The following is a 21,731-nucleotide window of genomic DNA, read 5'->3' as shown; positions in this document are numbered from 1 at the left end:
GACTGATTTCTACACAAACCATCAAACACCACCTCTTTTTTTAAAATCTTTTTTTCTTTTTAACTTTTTCCAGTACGCATCATTTTTACATATTTACGACAAGATTTGGACCGCTTTTACTTTTTCTTGCCGCCCGCCTCTTCAGGGATGAACACACTTACGGTGAAGTCCCCGCTCTCTGTGCCGTACTTGTTCTTCACCAGGATGCTGTACTTGCCCGAGTCTGACGTGTTCACGCCGGTGATGGTGAAACTGGCGAACTTGCCCGACTCGAACTTCAGGATGCAGTGCTCATCAGACGTGATCTCTCTGTCGTTCTTCAGCCAGGTGACCTCTGGCACGGGGTTGCCCGAAATGTTGCAGGTGAGATTGAGAGCCTGAATGGAAAATAAGGCACAACTCAGTTACACTCAGGGCAGTCACTGTAAAGGTTAAGACTCTTAGTTGAAGACGTGCAAACCACATGAATTCAGCTAAAACTGTTTACCTTGCCCTCTTGTATGGTGACCACATCAGGGAGGCCTCCTGCTACTCGAGCACGATCTGAAAAGTAACAATATTAACTAATGAAAAATGATTTTCAAAAACAAAGCATGTTGCACACAGTGCACGCAAACTGTGTTTTTATCTAACATGAAAGACTTTATGTGGCTCAGAACAGTCTTCGGGTTAGTATTCATGTTCAGGGCTGTTGCTTGTTGTTTTTAACACATTCCAATTTTATTGCAATGGACTTAAATTTGCAATAAATATGGTAAACTGGCTTTTTAAATTACAATCTCTGATTTATTTATTTTTTTTTTAAAAAGAGTTTTTCTTAATGTTTTTAGAATAAACTATAGTACTAACTGGAGTTAATTTAAACTTCACAGAATAGAGCTCACTTTGACCCACTGAGGTTTATAGTCATGATAAAAAGAAAATAGCTACACCCTCTCACTCTCAGGTTTTATGTATCAGGACATAATAAAAACAGTCTGGTTCTTAGCAGGTCTTAAAATACAACCTCAAATGAACACAGTATATTCTACAGTGAGACTCTCAGGGACCTGGATCTAAGCAATCCAGGGTCCCTGAGCATTTATGGACTTGTACGTTATATGTTTTTGGTGTTGCTGTCCTTCATTCTCCCTGCTTGCAGGTATGTGTTTGTGTGTGTGTGTGTGTGTGTGTCTGGGAGCACCTGTTTACAGGTGCCTTCAGGCCTGGTAGGTGTGGCCTTGCCACACCTGAAGACAATCACACAGCTGATGAAGCCCCGTCGGAGGAGCTACTTAATGGTTAATGGTTAATGGCCTGTATTTGTATAGCGCTTTACTAGTCCCTAAGGACCCCAAAGCGCTTTACACATTCAGTCATCCACCCATTCACACACACATTCACACACTGGTGATGGCAAGCTACATTGTAGCCACAGCCACCCTGGGGCGCACTGTAAGAGTGTGGTGGAGCTCTCGCCGACGCTGGATCATTGCGTGACTTCACGTTAGTCTCTCGTCCAGTCAGTAAGGTTAGTCTGCCGCATTGCGTGTGTCTTACAGCTGCCTGCCCGTTATTTCCCCAGGAGAAGCGTGGAGACTAGAGGGCAGTGAGCACGGGGTGCTCAAACACTGAGAAGCGGAGACAGGAACACTGGCACTGGGAAGAGGACATGTCACGGGAGTCTGGAACGCACTGAGTATTTATTGTTGTGTTTTCCACTGTTTGCATTCAAAGCTCTGCGCCTGGGTCCTCCTTCCTCACATCCCCACAGTTGGCCAGCGGCAACCGTGACAGAGACAGGTTATTCACAAGCAGAAAACATTCAAGATTATTGCCAAATTCATTGTAAGATCAGACCGTGCAATGCTCAGAGATATTCCAGAAAACTCAAGAGCTGCATCTCAGACTCTATAGGCTAAGACTATGGGTTGTTTTGAAGAATTGCCAAGAGGAACATGGCACCACAGCTGAGCAAGTTCGATCTGAACAAATCACAAGACTTCCTTGGATAGACAAGACCGAAGTAGAATTGTTTGGTCATAATGCAAAGAGCCACATTTAGCAATAATCAACACCTCATACCGACTGTCGGCACAGTGGTGGAGGGGTGATGATTTGAGTTTGCTTTCCACCCACAGGAACCGGGCATCTTGCAGTCAGTGAGTCCACCACTAACTCTTTGTATACCGAAGTATTCTAGAGTCAAATGTGAGGTCGTCTGTCTGACAGCTAAAGTTTGGCTGAAATTGAATCTTGCAACACGACAATGATCCCAAGCACAGCAGCAAATCTACAACAGATCAGCTGAATAAGAAAAAATATCAATGTGCTGCAGTGGTCCAGTCCAAGTCCAACCTTAAGAGAGTTGTGCATATACCAGTATATAACCACAGCGATGTGATGCACTGATGAAGTCATAGACAAAAGAATTACTTCAATGGCATTAAGTAATATGTCATGTGTTGTTGTTCATCTAAAGTTGCATTTAACTCATTTTTAGACCTTTTCTATGGATTAGATGAGTTTTTAAAATTGACAGAGGGTGTTTCTTTGTATCATGTCAGCACGTGACTTATCCTTTGTTACTTCTATAACTCAGTTTAAGTAGTTGACACAAATCAAATACACAAATGACTCTAACTAGGAATGTAAAAATTTTTGCTTTCTACAACATGTTATACTTTATGTCAACGGAAGTGGAGGAAGAAAATAAATTGAGGAACTGAAATCATATTAATAGTCAAGTTACTGAGCCCTGGTTGTACTTTTAGTCACAGTAAAGTTAGCTACATAATTTGAAACTGATTTAAAAGCAATATATTTGCAACCCGTCTTCATGAAGATTCAGCATCTTCATTATCAGATCTGAAAAGGCCAAATATTAAAGAAGTGGAGCTATTGTAAACAGAGTACTACTTACTTCTCTCTGCAATAGCAGCAGCTCTGAGGAGAGAATGACAAATTAGGTCAAAGTTGAGAATGACAAGTGACATTCTTTACATCATTTTTCCTTATATGAGAAAAGCTTTGCTGGGACTGTGGCTACATACAGAAAAGAAATGTTAGTTATAGGCTGGTTAATGACTTACTTGAGTCTCTGGAATTCTGCAAAAGCATCATCAAATGCTGTAAAACAAAAGTTGTAAGAATCAGTTTTACAGGCCAAGACACATCTTTGTGTCGCACAGCATACAATAATTGCAAAACATCACGTTAAAGAAATCTAACTGATAACTGAGGTGATAATTCCTACAAAAGAAAATCAAACTTTTCACATCATGTAAACATGTTGGAAGCTGGCAAGATGAAAAAAGTTTAAGATGTGAAATCAGCCCAGTTATAAAGTCACTTAGACACTCACCTTGACCAGAGAGGTCAACGGTCCTCCTGAGGCCACCTTTTCCATCGTGGAACTCGATGGCATATTTGCCCATGTCTTTCTCTGTGGGCTCTGTGATCTGAAGCCACAGCTGCTCCCCGACCACGCCGCTCTTTATGCGGTCAGAAAAGGCAATTGCTGAATCCCTGTCAGAGAGACGATATGAAAAACGTATATGTTAAAGGCCACTTTGTGACACAAAAGCACAGAAGCGTCTGATAAGATGAACACTTGGTTTAATCCTGACAACTCACAACTGAAAATTGAATATACATCAGGTATAGACTTGATTAAAAGTTGCTTGTTTTGTTCATGTCAATCAACCAAGAACCTACTTGTAGTGCCATGTGACTTGGAGCAAGTCGTTGTAGTAGCTGACAAAGGTGTAGAGTCTAATGCCCTCATCTGTGCTTGTGATCTTCAGTGGAGTGGAGGAATTGGCTGCAAAGACAAACATCCTTATTTAATGTGTGTTGGGTTAAATATGTACATCATCTGCGGACTAAATATTTCTTCTTACCGATAACACTGAAAACTTCATTCATCAAGTCTTTGAAACCTTAAAAAAAGACACATTTGATCACCCTAAGTGGTTCATTTGCTGCATTTGTTTCTGATTTCATTGTTGTATTGCCATACAAAGTTACCTTGGTCTGTCAGATTCAGGGTGGAGGTGTCCTGTCCTCTGTCATCCTTCAGAATCACCTCATACACACCAGCATCCTTCTTGGAAATCTGACAGCAAAAATGCAACAGCAAATTAGCTCAGGAAGGTTTTGCAAAAGGAAATTAAGCGTATTCGTCTGAAAAAGGCAAGCGCTTCTCTTCAGCTAGGGGCGCTGCAGTGCACACGTATATGACACAAAAGCAAAAATAAGAGGCGAACAACAGCTACGAAAAAAAAAGAAAAGCATTCTCAGGCAAAAACGGGAAAACCAGAGGTGGCCGTTGGCCCACGGTCACAACAGATAACTGATCCCAACTTTAAGTCTTCTCCAGATCGGGCTGTCGACAATGTCTGCTGTGTCTGCGGGGAGGTCGCGCTGCAATGGGACACATGTGACATCATGTTTATATGCTGAATTACCTGTGAGGAAAGCATGTCATAATTGGACAGACGTTTACAGACAATACGACACGATGGGATGTGAGGGGTTCGTGAGTTATACAGTAGATAAGGGACAGAGATGGGTTAGATGAAAAGAGAAGACAGAGATTGTGACAGAGCAGTTCAAATGTCTGGCTTGTTTCCTGTTTTATTTTGAAAATATTTATTTTCTCTTGACTTTTTTTCACCTGTGCCCAGTCAGCCCTCCATGTATATAGTACATATTCCTGTCTCTGTTGGAAGGTAAGGACAGAAAGATCCACACAGAGGGAAACAGAGCAGCACATTTACAGCCATATATGCAAATGAATTCAAAGGTGGTTATACAGTACAGAAATATACACACATATATACGGATATTCACACTTCACTTTCTCACACTCTCACCTGAGCAATTTCCAGTTTCAGCACTCCCTCTGCAAAGCCGAGGTGCTCGTCCACTTTGATCTGGTGTCTGTCTTTGTGCCACAGTGCAGAGGTCTCCTTCTTCATGTTGCCCACCTGAATTCCAGCACAGCAGGATGATGTTTTCAGAGCTCAGTTACATTAAAAAAGAAAAAAATGTACAAGTAAAATCTCTAAAACACAGGCTCACCTTGCATTTGAGTACAACGCAGCATTCTGGTGTCACTTCCCAACTCAAGTACTCGATAAAGTGAGGGCCTGGAACAAACGTCGCAGGTAAAATGATGACAATCGGGCAAATAATGAAAACTCAATTCTGTGAAAATTTTCATAGAGCTGTTAATCTGATTAATGAATCTTCATCACTTTTAAGCAAAAATTCCAAATTTGCTGGTTTCAGCATCTTCTGTGTGAGTTACTGTCAGCTTTTATATTTTTTGTTCTGTTTTAAATGTTGAAGAAAAAGATTAAGCCTCTGAGAATAACACAGATCCATCAGTCATTAAAATACTCTTGTGCTCAGGCGCTTACCTTGTTTTCGGAAATACTCCTTTCTCTGGAACTCTGATTCCTTCTGCAGCTGCTTGAACACTGAAAAATACACAAATGACAGTTTTCATAAATTGTGGTTTAAAACAACACAGATACCATTAAGTGCAATTAAATGAAATTAGAATTTAGCTGGAGCTATTGCAACATGATTTCTAAAATGTTTCAGTGCCCTCTAGTGTTCATATGTTGCAGATGTTGAGTTCTCACCAGACACTTTATGAGCTAAACCTGTTAAACTGCTCTATCAAAATATCAAATAATTGCAGCAACTCAATGCATTTAGGCATGCAGACATGGTTAAGAAAAACTCTTGTTCAAATCAAGCATCAGAATGGAAAAGAATGATTTAAGTGACTTTGAATGTGTGGCTCAGTATTTTCAGAAACTGGTGGGATTTTACCCAAACAACCATCTCTAGGATGTGAGATAATGCCACTTTGATCTTAGAGGTCGGAAGAGAAAAGCCACCCTGCAGCTCAGGAAGTAGAGCAGGTCATCTGTTAATCAGAAGATTGTGTGTTTGATCCCTGGCTCATCTTCTGAACCTTGAGTTGCTCTCCGATGCATTTATTGGAGTGTGAATGTTAATTAGAAAACACTAGAAAAAAGTGCTTGCCTCAATGGACGAATAAGTATGTTATATAAATGTTTTTATATAGCACTTTTAATCCTCAACTATAATAGAAAAGCACTATATAAGTCCTTTTACCAATAACTATTTGTTATGACCAAGGTACGCAAAAGAGCATCTCAGAACACACAACGCGTCCAGTCTTGAAGCAGATGGGCTACAGTAGAAGATGTGCCACTCCTCTCTGCTAAGAACAAGAAACTAAGGCTACAGTTTGCACGGCCTCACCAAATCTGGACAACAGAAGATTGGAAAAACACTGTTGGTTTGTTATGTATCAATTTCTGGTGCAACATTCTGATGGTAGGGTCAGAATTTGGTTTTGTGCTTCCTACTAAAAGCCACTTTAACCATATTTAAGTGATCATGCCAATGAGAAACATGAAGAGGACTAATTGGGATTCAATATCTGGCCTTAGGACACTTATTTAATAATGCTTGCAGACAGACTGGAAGGAGCAGGTATCAAACCATCCACCACCTGAGCCATAATGGCCTCTGGTACAGTCTGCTTTACTGCTGAAAGTAAAATCGTTTTGGTTGTTTCACATGAGAGATATTATTTAATTTAATTTGTAGGGTTGCCACTTTCTATCAAACCTAATCAAAATATACCCAGCGTGGCAGAGTGTTAAATTATTTTATATGGATAACGTTCTGAGCTTTTTATCCTTGACTGTACACATTCATTCACAATTAAAAGTCACGTTTTCTTTTTTCTTTTTTTTTTTTTAAATAAACATACCATCCCCTATCAGTACCAAGCTGGACTGGTTGGTAGCTTTTCCATCCTGCAGCTGGAAGGTGTACGTGCCCTCATCCGCCGGGGTCAGAGACTCCATGGTCATCTCAATCACACCGGTGTTCTTGTCAAAGTTCATCTTATATTTCTACCACCCCAAATAAAGCAGCAAATTTTTTACTTTAAAACACAGGTAGAGCACACAAGTAAAATATCTGAACGCAGATTCTCACTGACCTCCCCCTGAGAGACAACATTATCATTGAAAACATAATCGACTTTGCCGTTATTGGACATCTTCTCCGCCTGCAGCCAAAAGCGAACGCGGCCCTTTTCCAGCAGCTCCACAGCTAGATCTGACTTCAGAGGAATAACTGGTGTAAAGAAAGTGATGAAGAAATAGTTAGAAAGTCCGTCCAGTTCATGACAAACCACTAAATAAAGCAGAAATACCATGTGAAGCACTCACTGGGGAATTTGTGGTCATGACTGATCTCCAGCAGCCTCTTTAACTCTGAAAAGAAAACAAGAAGAGATTCAGGATTCAAGATGAGAAAAGCAACACATCATGTAATATGAAAAATCTTCTTTTCTCTCAATTTTCAAACCCACCTTCCTCAGAGAGAGTGTAGCTGGATGAAGCACCGTCAGTGTGAGTGACAAGACATGAGTAAACTCCAATGTCCTCCTCCCCGGGATGATTGAAAACAACTTTAGACCTGCAGAGGAAACACAGCATTCGTGACATGAGAGGTGAGAGGGATGCTCAAATAGTCTTAATGTTAAAAATGTTGCCATCTCACTTGGTTCCCTTGGTCTCTGTGGTCAGGCGGGAGGTGTCTGTGATGTCCTCGTAGTTTTTGGACCACACAAACTTGGAGTCGGGGGTCATGTTGCCACATTCAAAGTTCAGGGAGATGACACCGTCGTCGTCGACATCTACGACTATCTCTTTCGTGCCTAAAAAAACAAGAAGGTAAAAATCTCATCTGCTCAAATTTTGTAGTGTCACCTTCACTTGTTCCATCATTTCATCCCACCTGGTTTGGTCAGAGCGGGAACCGGCTCTGTCACGTCTGAGACTTTTCCTACTCCAGCTTTATTCTGAGCACGCACACGGAACACATACTTCTCTCCCTCCTTAAGATCCTTAATCTGCAAAAAAAAGAAAGAAAGAAATGTTGAAATATATTTGTGATATCCTGCTAAAACTTGGGAATCTCTCAGATAAATGCACTCCTGATTAGCACCTTTGTATATGTCTTTTCTAAGGCTTTGGTGTTGACTCCTCTCCACGCCTCCTCTGGTGCATCTGCTTCCTTGATGTCAACATAGAACCCGTTGACAGGATCGCGGCCCTGGTACACAGGTGGTTTCCATAGCAATACCAGAGAGTCGTTCCGCGCCTCTCTAATCTGCAGATCATGTGGAGGTCCTGCAGCCCAGAAAGATGACTGAGGCTAAATAACAAATCCTGTTTACTCAGTCACTTTCAAGGTTCTGTAAATCCCTAAAGTGATAGTGTTGTCAGAAACCGTGTCTATAACATGTAAATATTCAGTTCACAATTCCAATAGAATAGAATAGAATAGAACTTTATCGTAATTATACATGTACAACAAAATTGTGGGTACAGCAGGAATAAATGGCAAACAGGAGAAATATGTACAATTAAGACATTTTCATGGATGATGAACATTTGTTTTGGTATTTTTTCTTATATTTATAACATAAAGTGACTTTCTTCAACATTAAAAGTTACCAAATTATCTAATAATTCATTTTTTTTGTATCATTTACCATATTTCTCTGATATAGTTGTATTTATGTGCAACATCGGTGACAGAAAAATAAAGCAGTGTGCATTGGAAGGTTTTTTTTTGTTTGTTTTTGTTCATCAAATGGTTCATTAAAATATTCTCTCAGTTGGTGAAACATGTGGCCCAACCAACCTGGGACAGCAATGGTCCATTCTTCACACAGGAAGGTATTACTGGGCAGCGACGGGATGCCGACACCAGCCATGTTGGCTGCTCGCACCTGAAACTGGTACTTCTTATTCTCCTTCAGATCGGACACCTGGAAACAAAGACACAAAGACACTCGCCCCTTGCACATTCAGCACATATAACTTCAGGCTCGGATGGTGTTTTTTCATATCAACCCACCCTGTAGGCCCTCTCGCTGACAGCCTTAATGTTGGCCTCGTGCCACTTTCCCGGCACGCCATCGATGACCTCACGGTAATCCACAAAGTAACCGGTGATGTCAGCGCCTCCGATGAAAGTTGGCTGTTTCCAGGCCAGCACCATGGAGTCGCGCACGCACTCCAGGATGGTGATGCCATAGGGTGGAGCGGGAGAGGCTGAGACGCAAATCGCAAATTAATACGGCAAAACCTCGGCGTGAAAACTGACGTAATGGGAAACTGAAGCGCCACAAAAGATTTGATACTTTTAATTCCCACACCTCTTTTTTCCCTGTGAAGAGCTTCAGTGTCCCATTATTGGAAACAGTTTACAGCAGGAACTCACCAGCAGTTACTCTCCTTACAATGTTAAAGATTACTGGATAGTGGGTTCAGAGACAGTTGTAGGTTAATACCTGCTGTAACAACATCTCGTCCAACCCAACACATTTGTAACCTTAATGCTCAGTGACATTGAGATTTTGGGAGTTAATTGTTATGTCTGCACTCTAACTATGAAGTCAGCAGCCGTAAGATTATTAAATTATTTTTCTCTAGTTCCAGATTCAAAAGATAAATACAGATTAATCTAATTTAGAAACCACTGTTTTATACACTGAGTCAGAAAGTGTGCAGTTACATGTTGCTTGTTACACTGTATTCCTGGTAACAAAGGGCACAGCGATTTCAGAGACCAGGTTAAAGGAATGACTGGGAGCCAAAGGTCTCCACAAAAGCAGGATCAAGTAACACTGTGATAATAAAGCAGCCTGTCGAGTACAAATAGTCACATGAACTTTATACCCTCTCCTGATTAGGAGTGAGAATGTGGTCAAAGCGTCTGGGAGGTGGGTGTCTGATTAAGTCCAGAGTGCACTCCCAAAAAGGTCTCAGGTCACAAGTGTTCTCTTGGTTGGATGACCCACTTTTCGAGTACAGGGTGTGATTAAGGGGCTCCTGCCATGAATTGCTTTGGTGTCTTTGTGTGTTAAAGTGCTCTGGGTAATCAGAGGAGTGGCAGGTCCTGAGGTGATTGACACTACACATATAAGTTAGGGTTTTGGTGGCGGCCAGAAAGCATGAGTTAAACCCAGGTTTGGCGGTGAATTGGATTGACTTACCTTCAAAAAGAGCCAAGTTACTATTTGTACCTACAAAACTGATGTGAAGTCAGGGCAGAATATATTTTTATGGCTCTTAAGTGGGTAAAAACTGTACTTTTCTTTGTGGTTTTATTTGGATTTGACAAAAGGTTTTCCTCGGTGCTCACCTGCTGACTCTCTCTGGGGCTTCGCTTTCTCCCGATTACCATCTACTGAGAACTTACGTGCCTGCGAGGCGTCAGGCTCATCAGCTGTCTCCACAGCCTGATCCTGAGCCTCAGCAGTTACTGGGTCACAGTGTGCAGCTGTGATTGTGTCAGTATGTGATTCAGGAATTGGGCCTGACACAGGCTCTGAGTGCATGTCTTTTGCCAGCTCAGGGGCCCGGGACCCATCACCTCTCTTGCCCCACTTGTTTTTAGTCTCCCTGGGGTCAGGGTCTGTGAGGTCTGAGCTAGCAGCCCTGGCCCCTTCCCTGGATTCACTGTCAGCTTGAGCTTTATTGCGCTTTTGCATAGTGTTGGGAGGGAACTGGACAGTGTCATGCGTTCCCGTCCAGCGTGGCCTGTGCTCAGTTAGTTGTCCCACGTTACCCCCCGGCCCCATCTTCGGCAACACACCGTGTAGGATGCCGCCCCCTACGGGTGTTAGCAGAGAAAAGCAGAAGAAGCTTTTTTAAAAACAGGCACAAATCCATCCACAGCTCATTTCTCAATCGCACCACATTAAGAGAACAGAATAAGAAGAAACAAGCACAAAAACATTAAAAAGCAATATTTGCTGAACTGGCAGTCAAATACAGAACAATGTCTTCATCTGACTGGGAGTGGAAATGAAGACAAGATGACCAGCAGGTGACATCCATGTTAGCAGGCTTCAATTGGGATTATGAGAGCACGCAGGCACGTAACACAGAACAGCCGGCCAATAATGTGGGTGCGCGGCTTTGCTCTGGCCCTTAATGAAAAAACTCATGACTTTAGAAACAATGCCAACAGATTCCATCATCTCTTAGATTACAGCTCCAAAAGTGATGTAAGTTGTATATCGAGACCAAATGTAACAGCACACCATGATCTAATTCACGGGTGGCAGTGCTGTGTTTTAATTACTCTGAGTTTTCCTTCAGTTGCAAGTGAACTCAAAGGTTATTTCAGTGTTTTGGTGGCACATTGTAAAATTCCAGTACCAAAAAATGTAAATTAAAAGCAGAATGCATTGATTTACAAATCCCATAAATTTGTATTTTATACACAGTAGATCATAGTCTTCCTTCTCTCACCCCAACTGGTCGTAGCAGATGCCCCTCCCTGAACCTGGTTCTGCCGGAGGTTTCTTCCTGTTAAAAGGGAGTTTTTCCTTCCCACTGTCCCAAAGTACTTGCTCATAGGGGATCATATGATTGCTGGGTTTTTCTCTGTATGCATTATTGCAGGGTCTACCGCCTTGAGGCGACTGTTGTTGTGATTTGGCGCTATAAAAATAAAACTTAATTGAATTGAACTGAACTGAATGTCAAGTGTTTAAACTGAGAAAAAGTGCCTTTTTAAGAAGAAATAAGGTCAATTTGAATTTGATTGTTGCAACACATCTCAAAAAATTGGAACAGGGCCATGCTGTCCCATTCTTGTCTGATAAAGAACACTAGCTGATCAACAGTCCTGGGGCTTCTTTGCTGTATTTTTCATTTCATGATGTGTTGAATATGTTTTGACTTGGTGAAAGGCAGCACCTCGACCCTTCTCCTATGAAGCCATGCTGTTGTTCAGTAGATGCAGTGTGGGGTTTAGCATTGTCTTGCTGAAATACACGAGGGCTTCCCTGAAAAAGAATCTGGATGGGAATATTTGTTGCTCTACAACCTGTATATACCTTTCAGCATCTATAGTGTCTTCCCAGATGGGCAAGACGCCAATTCCATAGGCACTAATGGACCTCCATACCTTCACAGATGCAGGCTTTTGAACTGAGCACTGATAACAAGCTCGCTCTGCTTAGTGACCTGTATAACAGACAGTGATTTCAGTGAGGCCAACCCGCGACAGAATTATGTCTGTTTTTAATGCAGTGCCACTTGAGGGCCTGAAGCTCGCACACATCCAGATTTCTCCACACTCTCTGAATCTTTTGACTTCAAGTTGTACACCGATTTATCTTACAGATCTGACTGACTGACCCATCTCTATTTTTGAGAACCTCTAACTCTTTAAGATGATCTTTTTATACAGTCATACTACTTACCTGTTACCATCAAACTCAAAATGAACTAATATTTTTCATGAAATTAAATGTCTCACATTAAACACTCATTTTTTTATGTTCTATTGTGAATAAAATATGGTTTTATCAGATTTTAAAATCATTGCATCCTGTTTTTAATGGAGGTTTTACACAGCATTCCAGCTTTTTGGGAACTCGGGCTGTATAAATTTATAGGTTTGTCATATAAAAAACTGCTGATTGTTGTGCTGAAACAATCTATTTGCATTTGCTGCATCGGTCTGTGTGGTTTCAGTAACAGTTGTAAAATACCCCCCAAAAAGAATTTCCTTTGGAATCTCATCTTAGTTTTTTTGTTCTAAGAAAGTAAAACTATTCTGATTGTGAAAATGCCCAAATCTGACGTTTGTGTGCAAAAGTTCATGGTTTCCTTCAAAAACCAGCATAATCCTCCTCTTATGGGCACAATTTAGTTAAGCAGCAAAGTCTCAGGCACAGTAAGGCATCTATTTGTTAAACTAAATGGTAAATGGCCTGTATTTATATAGCGCTTTACTAGTCCCTAAGGACCCTGAAGTAACTGTCTCCTTGCACATATGAGCATCACAACTCGTTTTTCTAATGATGAATCAGCCTTGAAGACTGTGTTGAAGTAACACATTATTCCAGCAGAAAAGGATGTGTCATCAACAACACATCTTTCTTCTTAAAATATATGTGCACTGGCATTCTTGCTAAGAGTGTTTCACAAGGGATAACAAAGCATGCTGCTCAGCGCAAAGCCAGCCAGTGAATGAGTGACATCCAAAGGCTGAAAGTTGTGTTAGTATTAATGCAGAGAGATGTTACTGTTAGGGAACACGTGCAGGAATTTAGTAACAGCATCATTATTAAAACAGTAACACTGTTTCTGTTGCTGGCATGCAAAGTACGTGTTAGGGTGCAGTTTATTGACTTTGAGTTGAATGAAATAATGTAAAAATATTGAGTTATAAAGAATCAGATCAACGGAACAATAACATTGCTAGCTGATAACAGGGGGGGTTCGAATGGTGGTACCTTTAGCTCTAATGTGGGGTTGCCGACACATCCTATGCCCGAGATAGGATAGGGGAGATGCGGGGAGGTGGTGGTGATAGTGGTGATGTGTGACACTGAGCTACTTTGTAACGACCGCTGAATTGGATCGCACTGACCCAAATTAGAGGAAGTCTACAAGTCCTGACCCCCAGCCCCGCCTCAGGCTGTGCAGGGAGGAGGAGGCGCTAGAGGAGATGTGGCCAGACAGGGTAGGAGGTAGGTAGAGCATACGACAGTGCAGAATAATGTGACAGGGTGACAGAGTGGAACAATGGTGGAGAAAGTGTGGGAGCTGAAGACATGTTTCAAGAGAACCGTAGCCTACAACACAATTCGTGGTAAAATATCAAGAAAAATCAGCTTGTTGCATTATTTCTTCCACATAGAGAGTCTGCTAATGATAGCAGTGATCAGTCTGTGGTGTTCAGTGCGTCCAAGAGGTGTGCCTTGTTGAAATTTCCAGCACAACTGGCTCAGAAATGCACAATATAACACCAACAGTTTAGTTTTTTTAACATCTCTAAACAAATCTTAATCTAAATAGCAGTAAACTGGAATTATTAACGTCCTCTGATTACTACATTACTTTGTTGTATTTAGATGTGATGGATCCACTGTACTCACCAATAGCAGCCTTCACCTCCACAGCCTCTGACTCCTGGGAGAACTGGCTGATCCCTGCAGCGTTCACCGCCCTCACCCTGAACACGTACTTCTCTCCTGTGATCAGACCGTGGCAGATGAACCTGTAAATGCAGAAAGTGCAGCAGCCATGAATTTGTATCAGAAATTGCTGAAAGAAAACAAGAGGGGTCATTTTTACCTGGTGACATTCACGGGCTTGTTGTTGCAGGGCTCCCACACGTTGCTCCCCACAATGCTGCCCTCGATGTAGTATCCCACTAACTCTTTGGCATTGCAAGACGCTTCCCAGGACACAACAACTGATGTGTCCGTGTTTCTGGTGGGAATAACCTTTCCTGGGGCAGATGGGATATCTGCACACAAGAATAGTTACATTTTGGGGCTGAGTCAGTGCTAACATAATATATTTGTACCGTGCAAATGTTCAGTTTCATCAGATCTGTGACGCAGGAGTCATGACTGCAAAACAGGTCTGGGACCAGTTTGCCTGATAGCATTGTGTGACAAATAAGATTCTTAATATCTAAAAGAGCTAATCTTCTCTATGTTTATGTTTATCTCTCTTCTGACCAAGCTTGTCTCCAACTGTGGTGGCCTCAGTCGGGTCAGATGGCTCGCCAACACCGGCAGAATTGCAGCAGCGGACACGGAAGCGGTAGGCTTTTCCCTCTGCGAGATCAAACAGCGCAAAGCGAGGAGACTTTACTGGGATCTCCGTGTTCACCCTCTGCCAGCTGTCTGTACCGGAAACACACTGATGGGCAAAGAGGAAAACGTCACACTGTCACTGAAACTCAGGCAATGTAACAATCTCATATGCAGGAAAACAGAAACGTTTAGTTAAAGTGCATCTGAGGAAAAGTGGAGGAATAATTTACCTTTTCCACATAGTACATGACACCCTCAAGCCCTTTCTCTCCGGGTGGCTTCCAGCTCAGCACCACATAGTTTTTGGTTGCCTCTGTCACCTGCAGATCACAGGGTTTGCTGGGAACAATGCCCTCTGATGGTCAAAAGGGAAAGAGTCAAGTCTCCAAAAAAGAAAGATTGACCCTTCAACACCAGATGGATGTATTAAGATCACATCCACCACTTATTGGAAAATGCATCTATTCAAGAAATGTTATCATTCCTTTCTTCTTTATTATTTTTTAATAATTACATTGATAATAAATAGAGCATAAATGAAAAAGCACAGGTGCTTCTTCTTCCCTGAATGTGGTTAATTAAGCCTGAATCAGGTGGACTCAGAGTTGGAGAATTTTATAATCCCCTTCTACTTGAGTCACTCTCTGATATAAATCATCATGCAAAAGCATTTGACCTCCTACCTGCAGGCTCCTCCTCCGTGACAATGATTTGGCCAGTCCAGGGAGCAGAAGTACCTGCAAACATGTAGTAGATCAGTACAGACACATTGTCAGTCCTGCGATTTTCTGTGAGCTAAATGTTTTCTATATTTTGCTCCAGTGCCAAAACTAATGCCCAAACTACATCTTTTATTCTTCAAAATCCCTAAATATGTTTAAGAGTGTTTGTGCATCGGATGCTTTGATTCACGATACAGTCAAATTCCTCTCTGTGTCAACTACCTCTCATGCGGGCGCGGTCAGCTGGGTCCATTGCAGCCACTGGCTCCGAGACTCTGGATGGGCGGCTTATGCCACTTTTGTTTACAGCGCGCACACGGAAGATATAAGAGCGCCCCTCCACCAAACCAGTGACGGGGAATCGGGCAAACTTCACCGGGGTGTCATTGCACTGAATCCAGTGAGTGGTTCCGACCTCACACCTGTGCGTAAACATTAAAATATTAGTATGTCACATTCAGACTTTTGATTTTATTTCAAACACCTAAAGACTACTTGTTAGTCATGTTATCACCAACATTGTGTTGCCTTATTCCTCTGACATTCACTTGAGAAAGACTTTTATGTTTTGCATTGATAGCTCATTCTGTGGTGTCTATCCAGTTTAGCTTTGGAGGTTAGAGTAGCAGGAAGCGACGCATTGACCAACCTGTCCACAAAGTAGCCCAGGATGGAGTTGCCACCATCAACAGCTGGCTGCTTCCATGCAACAATGATATAATCCTTGTTGGCATCCAAACAGCGCACATCCAGAGGGGCTGCAGGAGCTCCTTCGACCTCAGCATCAGCATCTAACAGATACAAGAAGAATATCATCAGGACAGTATGAGCGCGCTCTCTGAACGTGCACGTTCTATTGTTTTATTCAGCTTTAGCTCAGCTTTATTTTTGCAATAAATTGACAGGATGTTTGATTTATAGCGAGTGGACCATGTGGGTGAACTTTGCAGCTGCAGGGTTCAATGCCAGGAATATTTCAGGTCAAGCAGGAGGACAGAATTAGCACAAGCCTGCGCTGAAGGGAAAAGGGATAAAAGAGGTGACTTTTAAATAAAGCAAACATGCCTGTCATCTGTAGGTAAAGTCAGGACACTAAGGAAAGAGACAAAGGTTTTAGAATAGAGAGACAGATTTATTTTAAACTGGATATGTGGGGGAATAACGTCTGGAATTTACATCCTTGTATATTGTAAAATTAAATATTCACTTTGTGTTTGTTTTTTATTTTGGTTGTTCATTGGCTCACACAGCTATCCAGAGAGCACTGAAATGAATCTGTTGTTCCTCCTTAAAGCAGATATTTACTAGGGGTGCAACGATACACAAAATTCACGGTTCGGTTCGATACTTTGTTGTCACGGTTCGATATTTTTTCGATACAAAAAAAATGTTCATGCCTTTTTAATTTGTCATTTATTAAAATTATAAATATATATTTTAACTCAAAAGTACAGTTTTTAAATTTAATGTTGCTGAAACAAAAGTAATTAAAAAAATAAATATATCTCAGGGCTCTCAAAATTTCAAAATCCCTGGTAGCCCTTCGGGCAGGGACTCTTCAGTTTTTGGTAGCCCAAAATAAATGTAAGTAGCCCGAATAAAAAAGAGAGCAATTTTGTGATTGATGTTTTGTTTCCTTTACAGTATTATACATTAAAGTATAATATTGTAAAGGAAACAAAACATTAATCAAAAAATTGTTGAAAAACAAATTACAACATTGTATAAAAATTACAATCATCAACTCAAATACTTGGTTCTAATTGAACAGAAATTTCTATGAACTTGTAAGAACTGTGTAGGACATGAATCAGTCTGTGTCAGATCCTGAATTTGAAATTTCCACTGAAGTCACGGGTAAGAGACAAGTGGAACCAAGATCTAGGCCATTTGCCTTTGGAAGTTTGCAAAGTCTGCTAAATTTTGCCAGTGGTAGTTCACTCTTTGCAACATAGTACGCTGTTCTAAATAGATTTTTCAGGTTTATTTTTAGTATGTTATTTGCAATTGGTGTTTGTTCTGGGAAAGATATTGCAGACTGAGCAATAATGCATTTCTTGCATTTCTCATGGGTTCTAATGGGGCCTTTCTTAAAATGACTGGTCCCAGTAACAAAGGCGCTTGTCGACTCAGAAATCGAGAGAAAACCAACAACACACCCGGCAGAACATTATGTTATTTACACGGGTGCACATAAGTGGTCCGCATGTGCGCATTCGCTGTCAAAATAAAAGACGCGCACCAGATAAGAAGTTGCAACGCGCGTTTGCGTCCATATAAAAAGCACTGTTTTTGTCTGCTAGAGTGGGATTTTCACGGCACATTCCGCACCACATCTCTGTGCGTTCATCATTTGTTTGAAGCCAGCTCACCTCCTGCAACCACTTTTCCGAGAATACGCGCTTCTTTTGTGGTTCGGACTCCTTCTGACATTTCTTTGGAGGTAGAGGAACACCAAAGTAATTGCTTAAAGGAGCTTCTTCGACATCTTTAAGAGTTCTAAACAAATGTCTGTCCTCCTCCAGAAAATCTTATGTATGCAAACACGCGTTGCAACTTCATATCTTGTGCGCGTTTTTTTTTTAATTTTGACAGCGAATGCGCACCTGCGGACCACTTATGTGCAGCCCCGGTTATATAGCTCGTCATATTGCAGCCACAGAAATTCTTTTGTCCATGAAACCATAAAGCTGCACTTTCGTTTTGCCTTATAGTCTGATTTGTCATAACTTTTCCGTTTTGTGGTAAGCTTTTCTTTGGCTGTTACTTCTTCACCCTGACCTGTCTTATTTGGCTCAGCAGAACTAAAATATATATCCTGCTGCTTTTACACGCACACACACATAACGGTCAGCGATTCTCTGCGCGATCAACCTCTCACATGTTTAAGCTTGCTGCAGGAGATTTCACTTGTCATTAGGGATGGGTACCGGTGTCCGGTGCCATGATGGCACCAGTTCTGACATAAACGGTAGTAACCAGACCGAAAAGCAGCGCACATTTCGGTGCTTTATTTCGGTGCTTTTTTTTCCTGAGCTGATTCTAGCCAATCATTTTACGTTTCCGAGGATAGTAGGCGGGGCCACGTACGTTCTGTTAGAGCAGAGCTACAGATTAAAAATGTCCAAGGCGAAGCGGTCAAAAGTCTGGCTGTACTTCATAGCAAAATATGCAAACTCAGCAGCCTGCAACAAGTGCTTTAAGCTGATACTGTGATACTGTCAAAGGAGGTAACACCTCAAATCCGATGAAACACCTGGCGACGCATAGCGTTTTTTTTAAAAGCCCAGAAATGCGCCGTATTTGATAGCTTGCTGCGAGACCTCACACCGAGCACATCTACTGCGGGTGGGTTGCCTGTTATGCAACATCCCCCAAAAACACGAAGAGGAGAGTCCTCGCCCCTAGCCCTGCCAGTGTAGCAGAAATGATGACGGATGATGGTGGCAGCAGCAGCAGTTCTTCTCTGCGTGAGTAGCTAATTTACGTTGAGTAGGCTAACCACGTTATTACATTAATGCAGGTAAGGTGAACTAGCAAACATCATCATAGCTACATGCGGCTGTCCTCTTGTTTGATGGCAGATACTCCCTTCACCCTGGCCAAAAAGGCTAAAATGACCAAAGAAAAAGTGGAAAACAGTTAAACATGAGAGGTTTAGGACAAAGTTTGTGTTTTTTCCATTGTTTAACCTTCCTGCCTTCTTGGGACCTTTTTGTGCCACTGCTATGTGTTAAATGGCTGCCATTTCCACTGTGTTCAGTGGAATATAACCAAACTTGCCACAGGATAGTTTTTACCTGTCAATGTTAATATTCCAGTGTGAATTCCTTAAATCAGCCTAAAATGGCTGAGCAGCAGAAATCCCCACACCCATCACCCTGGGGACCATTTTCTGCCCATTGACTTCCATTATAAACGCTATTTTTCAACCCCAAATTATCATCATATGATTTTATTTTTTCTTCTTTTCTTGGATGTCAATGAAGACTCAGGGCCTTGAAGTTTTAATTTTTAAATTGCAAAAAAAATGCAAAAAAAATAATGGCAGGTCAAAATGTATGTTGGTGCCAATCTTTGGTCCATCTAAAGGCCTACTTATAATGACAATCACATATTACTTCAACTGGTTTTTTGTGGAAATATTTAGTTTCGTTTTTTGGTTTTTGGGGCTTATAACACAGGGCGCTCATGTAATAACACTGGGATTTGAAGGGTTAAAACAACGAAAATATAATTAAAACTTTACATGAATATTTCAGGGAGAAGTAGTTTTACAAGGTTGGCTAATTTAAAGTGGAATAAAATATGGATATATGGTCTTTTTATGGCGTGGCTGAGAATGGTCCCTAGGGTGATGGGTGTGAGTTTTTTAAAGGATGGCAGGAGGGTTAAGCACTGCTTCCAGCCAAGAGTGATACCATATATGCCCCATAGCTGCAGAAAAGGCTAACATTGTTATATTTTTACAAAAAACAGCTGAACATGAGAGGTTTTTGGACCAATTTTGTGTTCTCCATTCTTTAAGCACCGGCTCTCTAAGAATAGCATGGCTGCAGCCATGATCGTCTAGTGTTTTGTTGTGGAGACTGTACCTGGATTCTTCTTTACCAAATGACCCTGAACTATAACAGAAGAATGAGCAGGATATTTTTCAGCCTCCTCATACTTAGCATGGTTCCTATGTAGAAGCTGAAGCTTCAAAGGTCAGATTGTCTCTGAAGGCAGCAAAGATAAGCTGTGGTGACCTATTTTTCCATGCTATTTAAACAGATGCCAGAGAGTTGCCACTCAGTGGTGTATCTATTAGAGATATCCTATTTAAAACCATCACTAACATCCAAACACTTTGACTTTTAGATGCCATTGCATCATCGGGTGCCAGGGTTTAATCTGTTGTGACTTTGATCTAGATCTGATAGGCTTTAAAAACATTTTTTAAGGAAGTCCACTTGACTAATGTAAAAGAACTACAGTAGAAATATCTATGTGAACACATCTTAGATATATAACATTAGTTTTTATAATTTTACTAATATACTAAATCTTGTGTGATGTATGAAGGTTGGTCAGCAGGACCAACCTTCAGAGCTTAGCTAGTTTAGACTCAAAACTCAAACCTGGATCTGAATTATTAAGATTATTTGGACAAAACAGCTGAGATTAAAGCTGGAGGATATTTTTGTGCATGCTCTGTGAATCTGTGCATGTGTGCCAGATTCAGCTGGCAGCATAGGACCAAACAAATGGCATGTTTACAGATGAAGATAAAGCCTAATTTCTAAATCAGTCAAAAGATAATCTGAATAGAATAATTATGACTTAATGACAAGAAACCGTTCAGCGAGGATGTACCTACCTCTGACAAAGACGTAGGCTGAGTAGGTCTCATATCCAGACTTGGTGGTGACGCGCAGGGTGTAGAGGCCCTCGTCTTCTTTGTTCAGGTGCGTGAGTGTCAGGGTGGCTCGATCTCCGCTCCAGTGCATGTGAGTCCATTTGGAGGGAGACAGCAGAACATCTGGAGTGCAGGTCATTAAGTATTAGCAAGGTGAGAAGTAAACATATTACAGTACAGAGAACAACTGATTTAAATCTACAAGAACTGTACATTACGGGCATTGTTCAGTATCACAGTAAGTCTTCCTACCATCTCTATACCACTCCACCTCTGGCTGGTAGCGATGCAGGGCAGGGTAGATGATGACTGTACACCCCAGACTCATGGTCTCACCCTCCCTTCCAAACGATACACCGAATTTATCAACAATGTGAGTCTGGAAGGTGATGCCGTACTCGGAAACTGGGCCAACTATACAAAAGGATGTGACAACAAAGTCACTGGCTGGTATCATTATTAAACAGTTTACACACACACACACACACACACACACACACACACACACACACACACACACACACACACACACACACACACACACACACACACACACACACACACACAAATATATATAAAGAATCTCGCAAATTCAGACTACTGAGATTGAATTAAGTGGAACTACAGGTGTTGCACACATCAACTATCAAAGTTTTGCACCCAGATGGAAAACGGTGGAAAAGTGAGCGTGTATAAGATGTAAAAGGATAAAGGGCAAAAACACAAATACAGACCAAAAGGGGGACTCTAAAACTTCACTGCAGCTCTCACAAAAACAACTGCTGAAATAATTCATGTTTTCATGCATTAAAAAATTAGTACATTTTTGCACACTTACTATCTGCAGTTTAATTAGACTATTATGAATGTTACTGTGGATTTTTCTATTCAGACAAAAACGGCCATGCTTGGAGAAAATCGATTTCAG

The 21,731-nt window shown here is 41.4% G+C and overlaps 1 protein-coding gene across 7 annotated transcripts in view; it reads right to left on the bottom strand.

Moving 5' to 3' along the window:
* myom1b (myomesin 1b) overlaps positions 1-21,731 on the bottom strand; it is a 36,522-nt gene that overhangs the window by 3,999 nt on the left and 10,792 nt on the right. For 5 of the 7 annotated variants that reach the window (XM_080865793.1, XM_080865798.1, XM_080865795.1 and 2 more), the window contains 30 exons: positions 21,056-21,217; positions 20,765-20,926; positions 16,055-16,196; positions 15,628-15,827; positions 15,367-15,420; positions 14,914-15,038; positions 14,606-14,789; positions 14,214-14,388; positions 14,015-14,136; positions 10,258-10,728; positions 8,968-9,164; positions 8,752-8,878; positions 8,050-8,234; positions 7,840-7,954; positions 7,603-7,759; positions 7,412-7,518; positions 7,269-7,313; positions 7,037-7,173; positions 6,803-6,947; positions 5,406-5,465; positions 5,065-5,132; positions 4,857-4,970; positions 4,009-4,096; positions 3,882-3,920; positions 3,697-3,802; positions 3,344-3,507; positions 3,072-3,108; positions 2,903-2,925; positions 488-543; positions 162-377 (listed from right to left, as the gene is read on the bottom strand). In XM_080865793.1, the coding sequence (XP_080721919.1) occupies positions 162-377; positions 488-543; positions 2,903-2,925; positions 3,072-3,108; positions 3,344-3,507; positions 3,697-3,802; positions 3,882-3,920; positions 4,009-4,096; positions 4,857-4,970; positions 5,065-5,132; positions 5,406-5,465; positions 6,803-6,947; positions 7,037-7,173; positions 7,269-7,313; positions 7,412-7,518; positions 7,603-7,759; positions 7,840-7,954; positions 8,050-8,234; positions 8,752-8,878; positions 8,968-9,164; positions 10,258-10,728; positions 14,015-14,136; positions 14,214-14,388; positions 14,606-14,789; positions 14,914-15,038; positions 15,367-15,420; positions 15,628-15,827; positions 16,055-16,196; positions 20,765-20,926; positions 21,056-21,217 (3,983 nt within the window). The remainder of the gene's footprint in view (positions 1-161; positions 378-487; positions 544-2,902; positions 2,926-3,071; positions 3,109-3,343; positions 3,508-3,696; positions 3,803-3,881; positions 3,921-4,008; positions 4,097-4,856; positions 4,971-5,064; positions 5,133-5,405; positions 5,466-6,802; positions 6,948-7,036; positions 7,174-7,268; positions 7,314-7,411; positions 7,519-7,602; positions 7,760-7,839; positions 7,955-8,049; positions 8,235-8,751; positions 8,879-8,967; positions 9,165-10,257; positions 10,729-14,014; positions 14,137-14,213; positions 14,389-14,605; positions 14,790-14,913; positions 15,039-15,366; positions 15,421-15,627; positions 15,828-16,054; positions 16,197-20,764; positions 20,927-21,055; positions 21,218-21,731) is intronic. The other 2 variants (XM_080865796.1, XM_080865797.1) reach the window with 2 other exon arrangements.

The sequence above is a fragment of the Rhamphochromis sp. 'chilingali' genome (assembly GCF_963969265.1).
Source record: "Rhamphochromis sp. 'chilingali' genome assembly, chromosome: 18".
Lineage (NCBI taxonomy): Eukaryota > Metazoa > Chordata > Actinopteri > Cichliformes > Cichlidae > Rhamphochromis > Rhamphochromis sp. 'chilingali'.
Note: the sequence above shows the minus strand (reverse complement) of the source record. Positions and strands in the feature narration are given on the sequence as shown.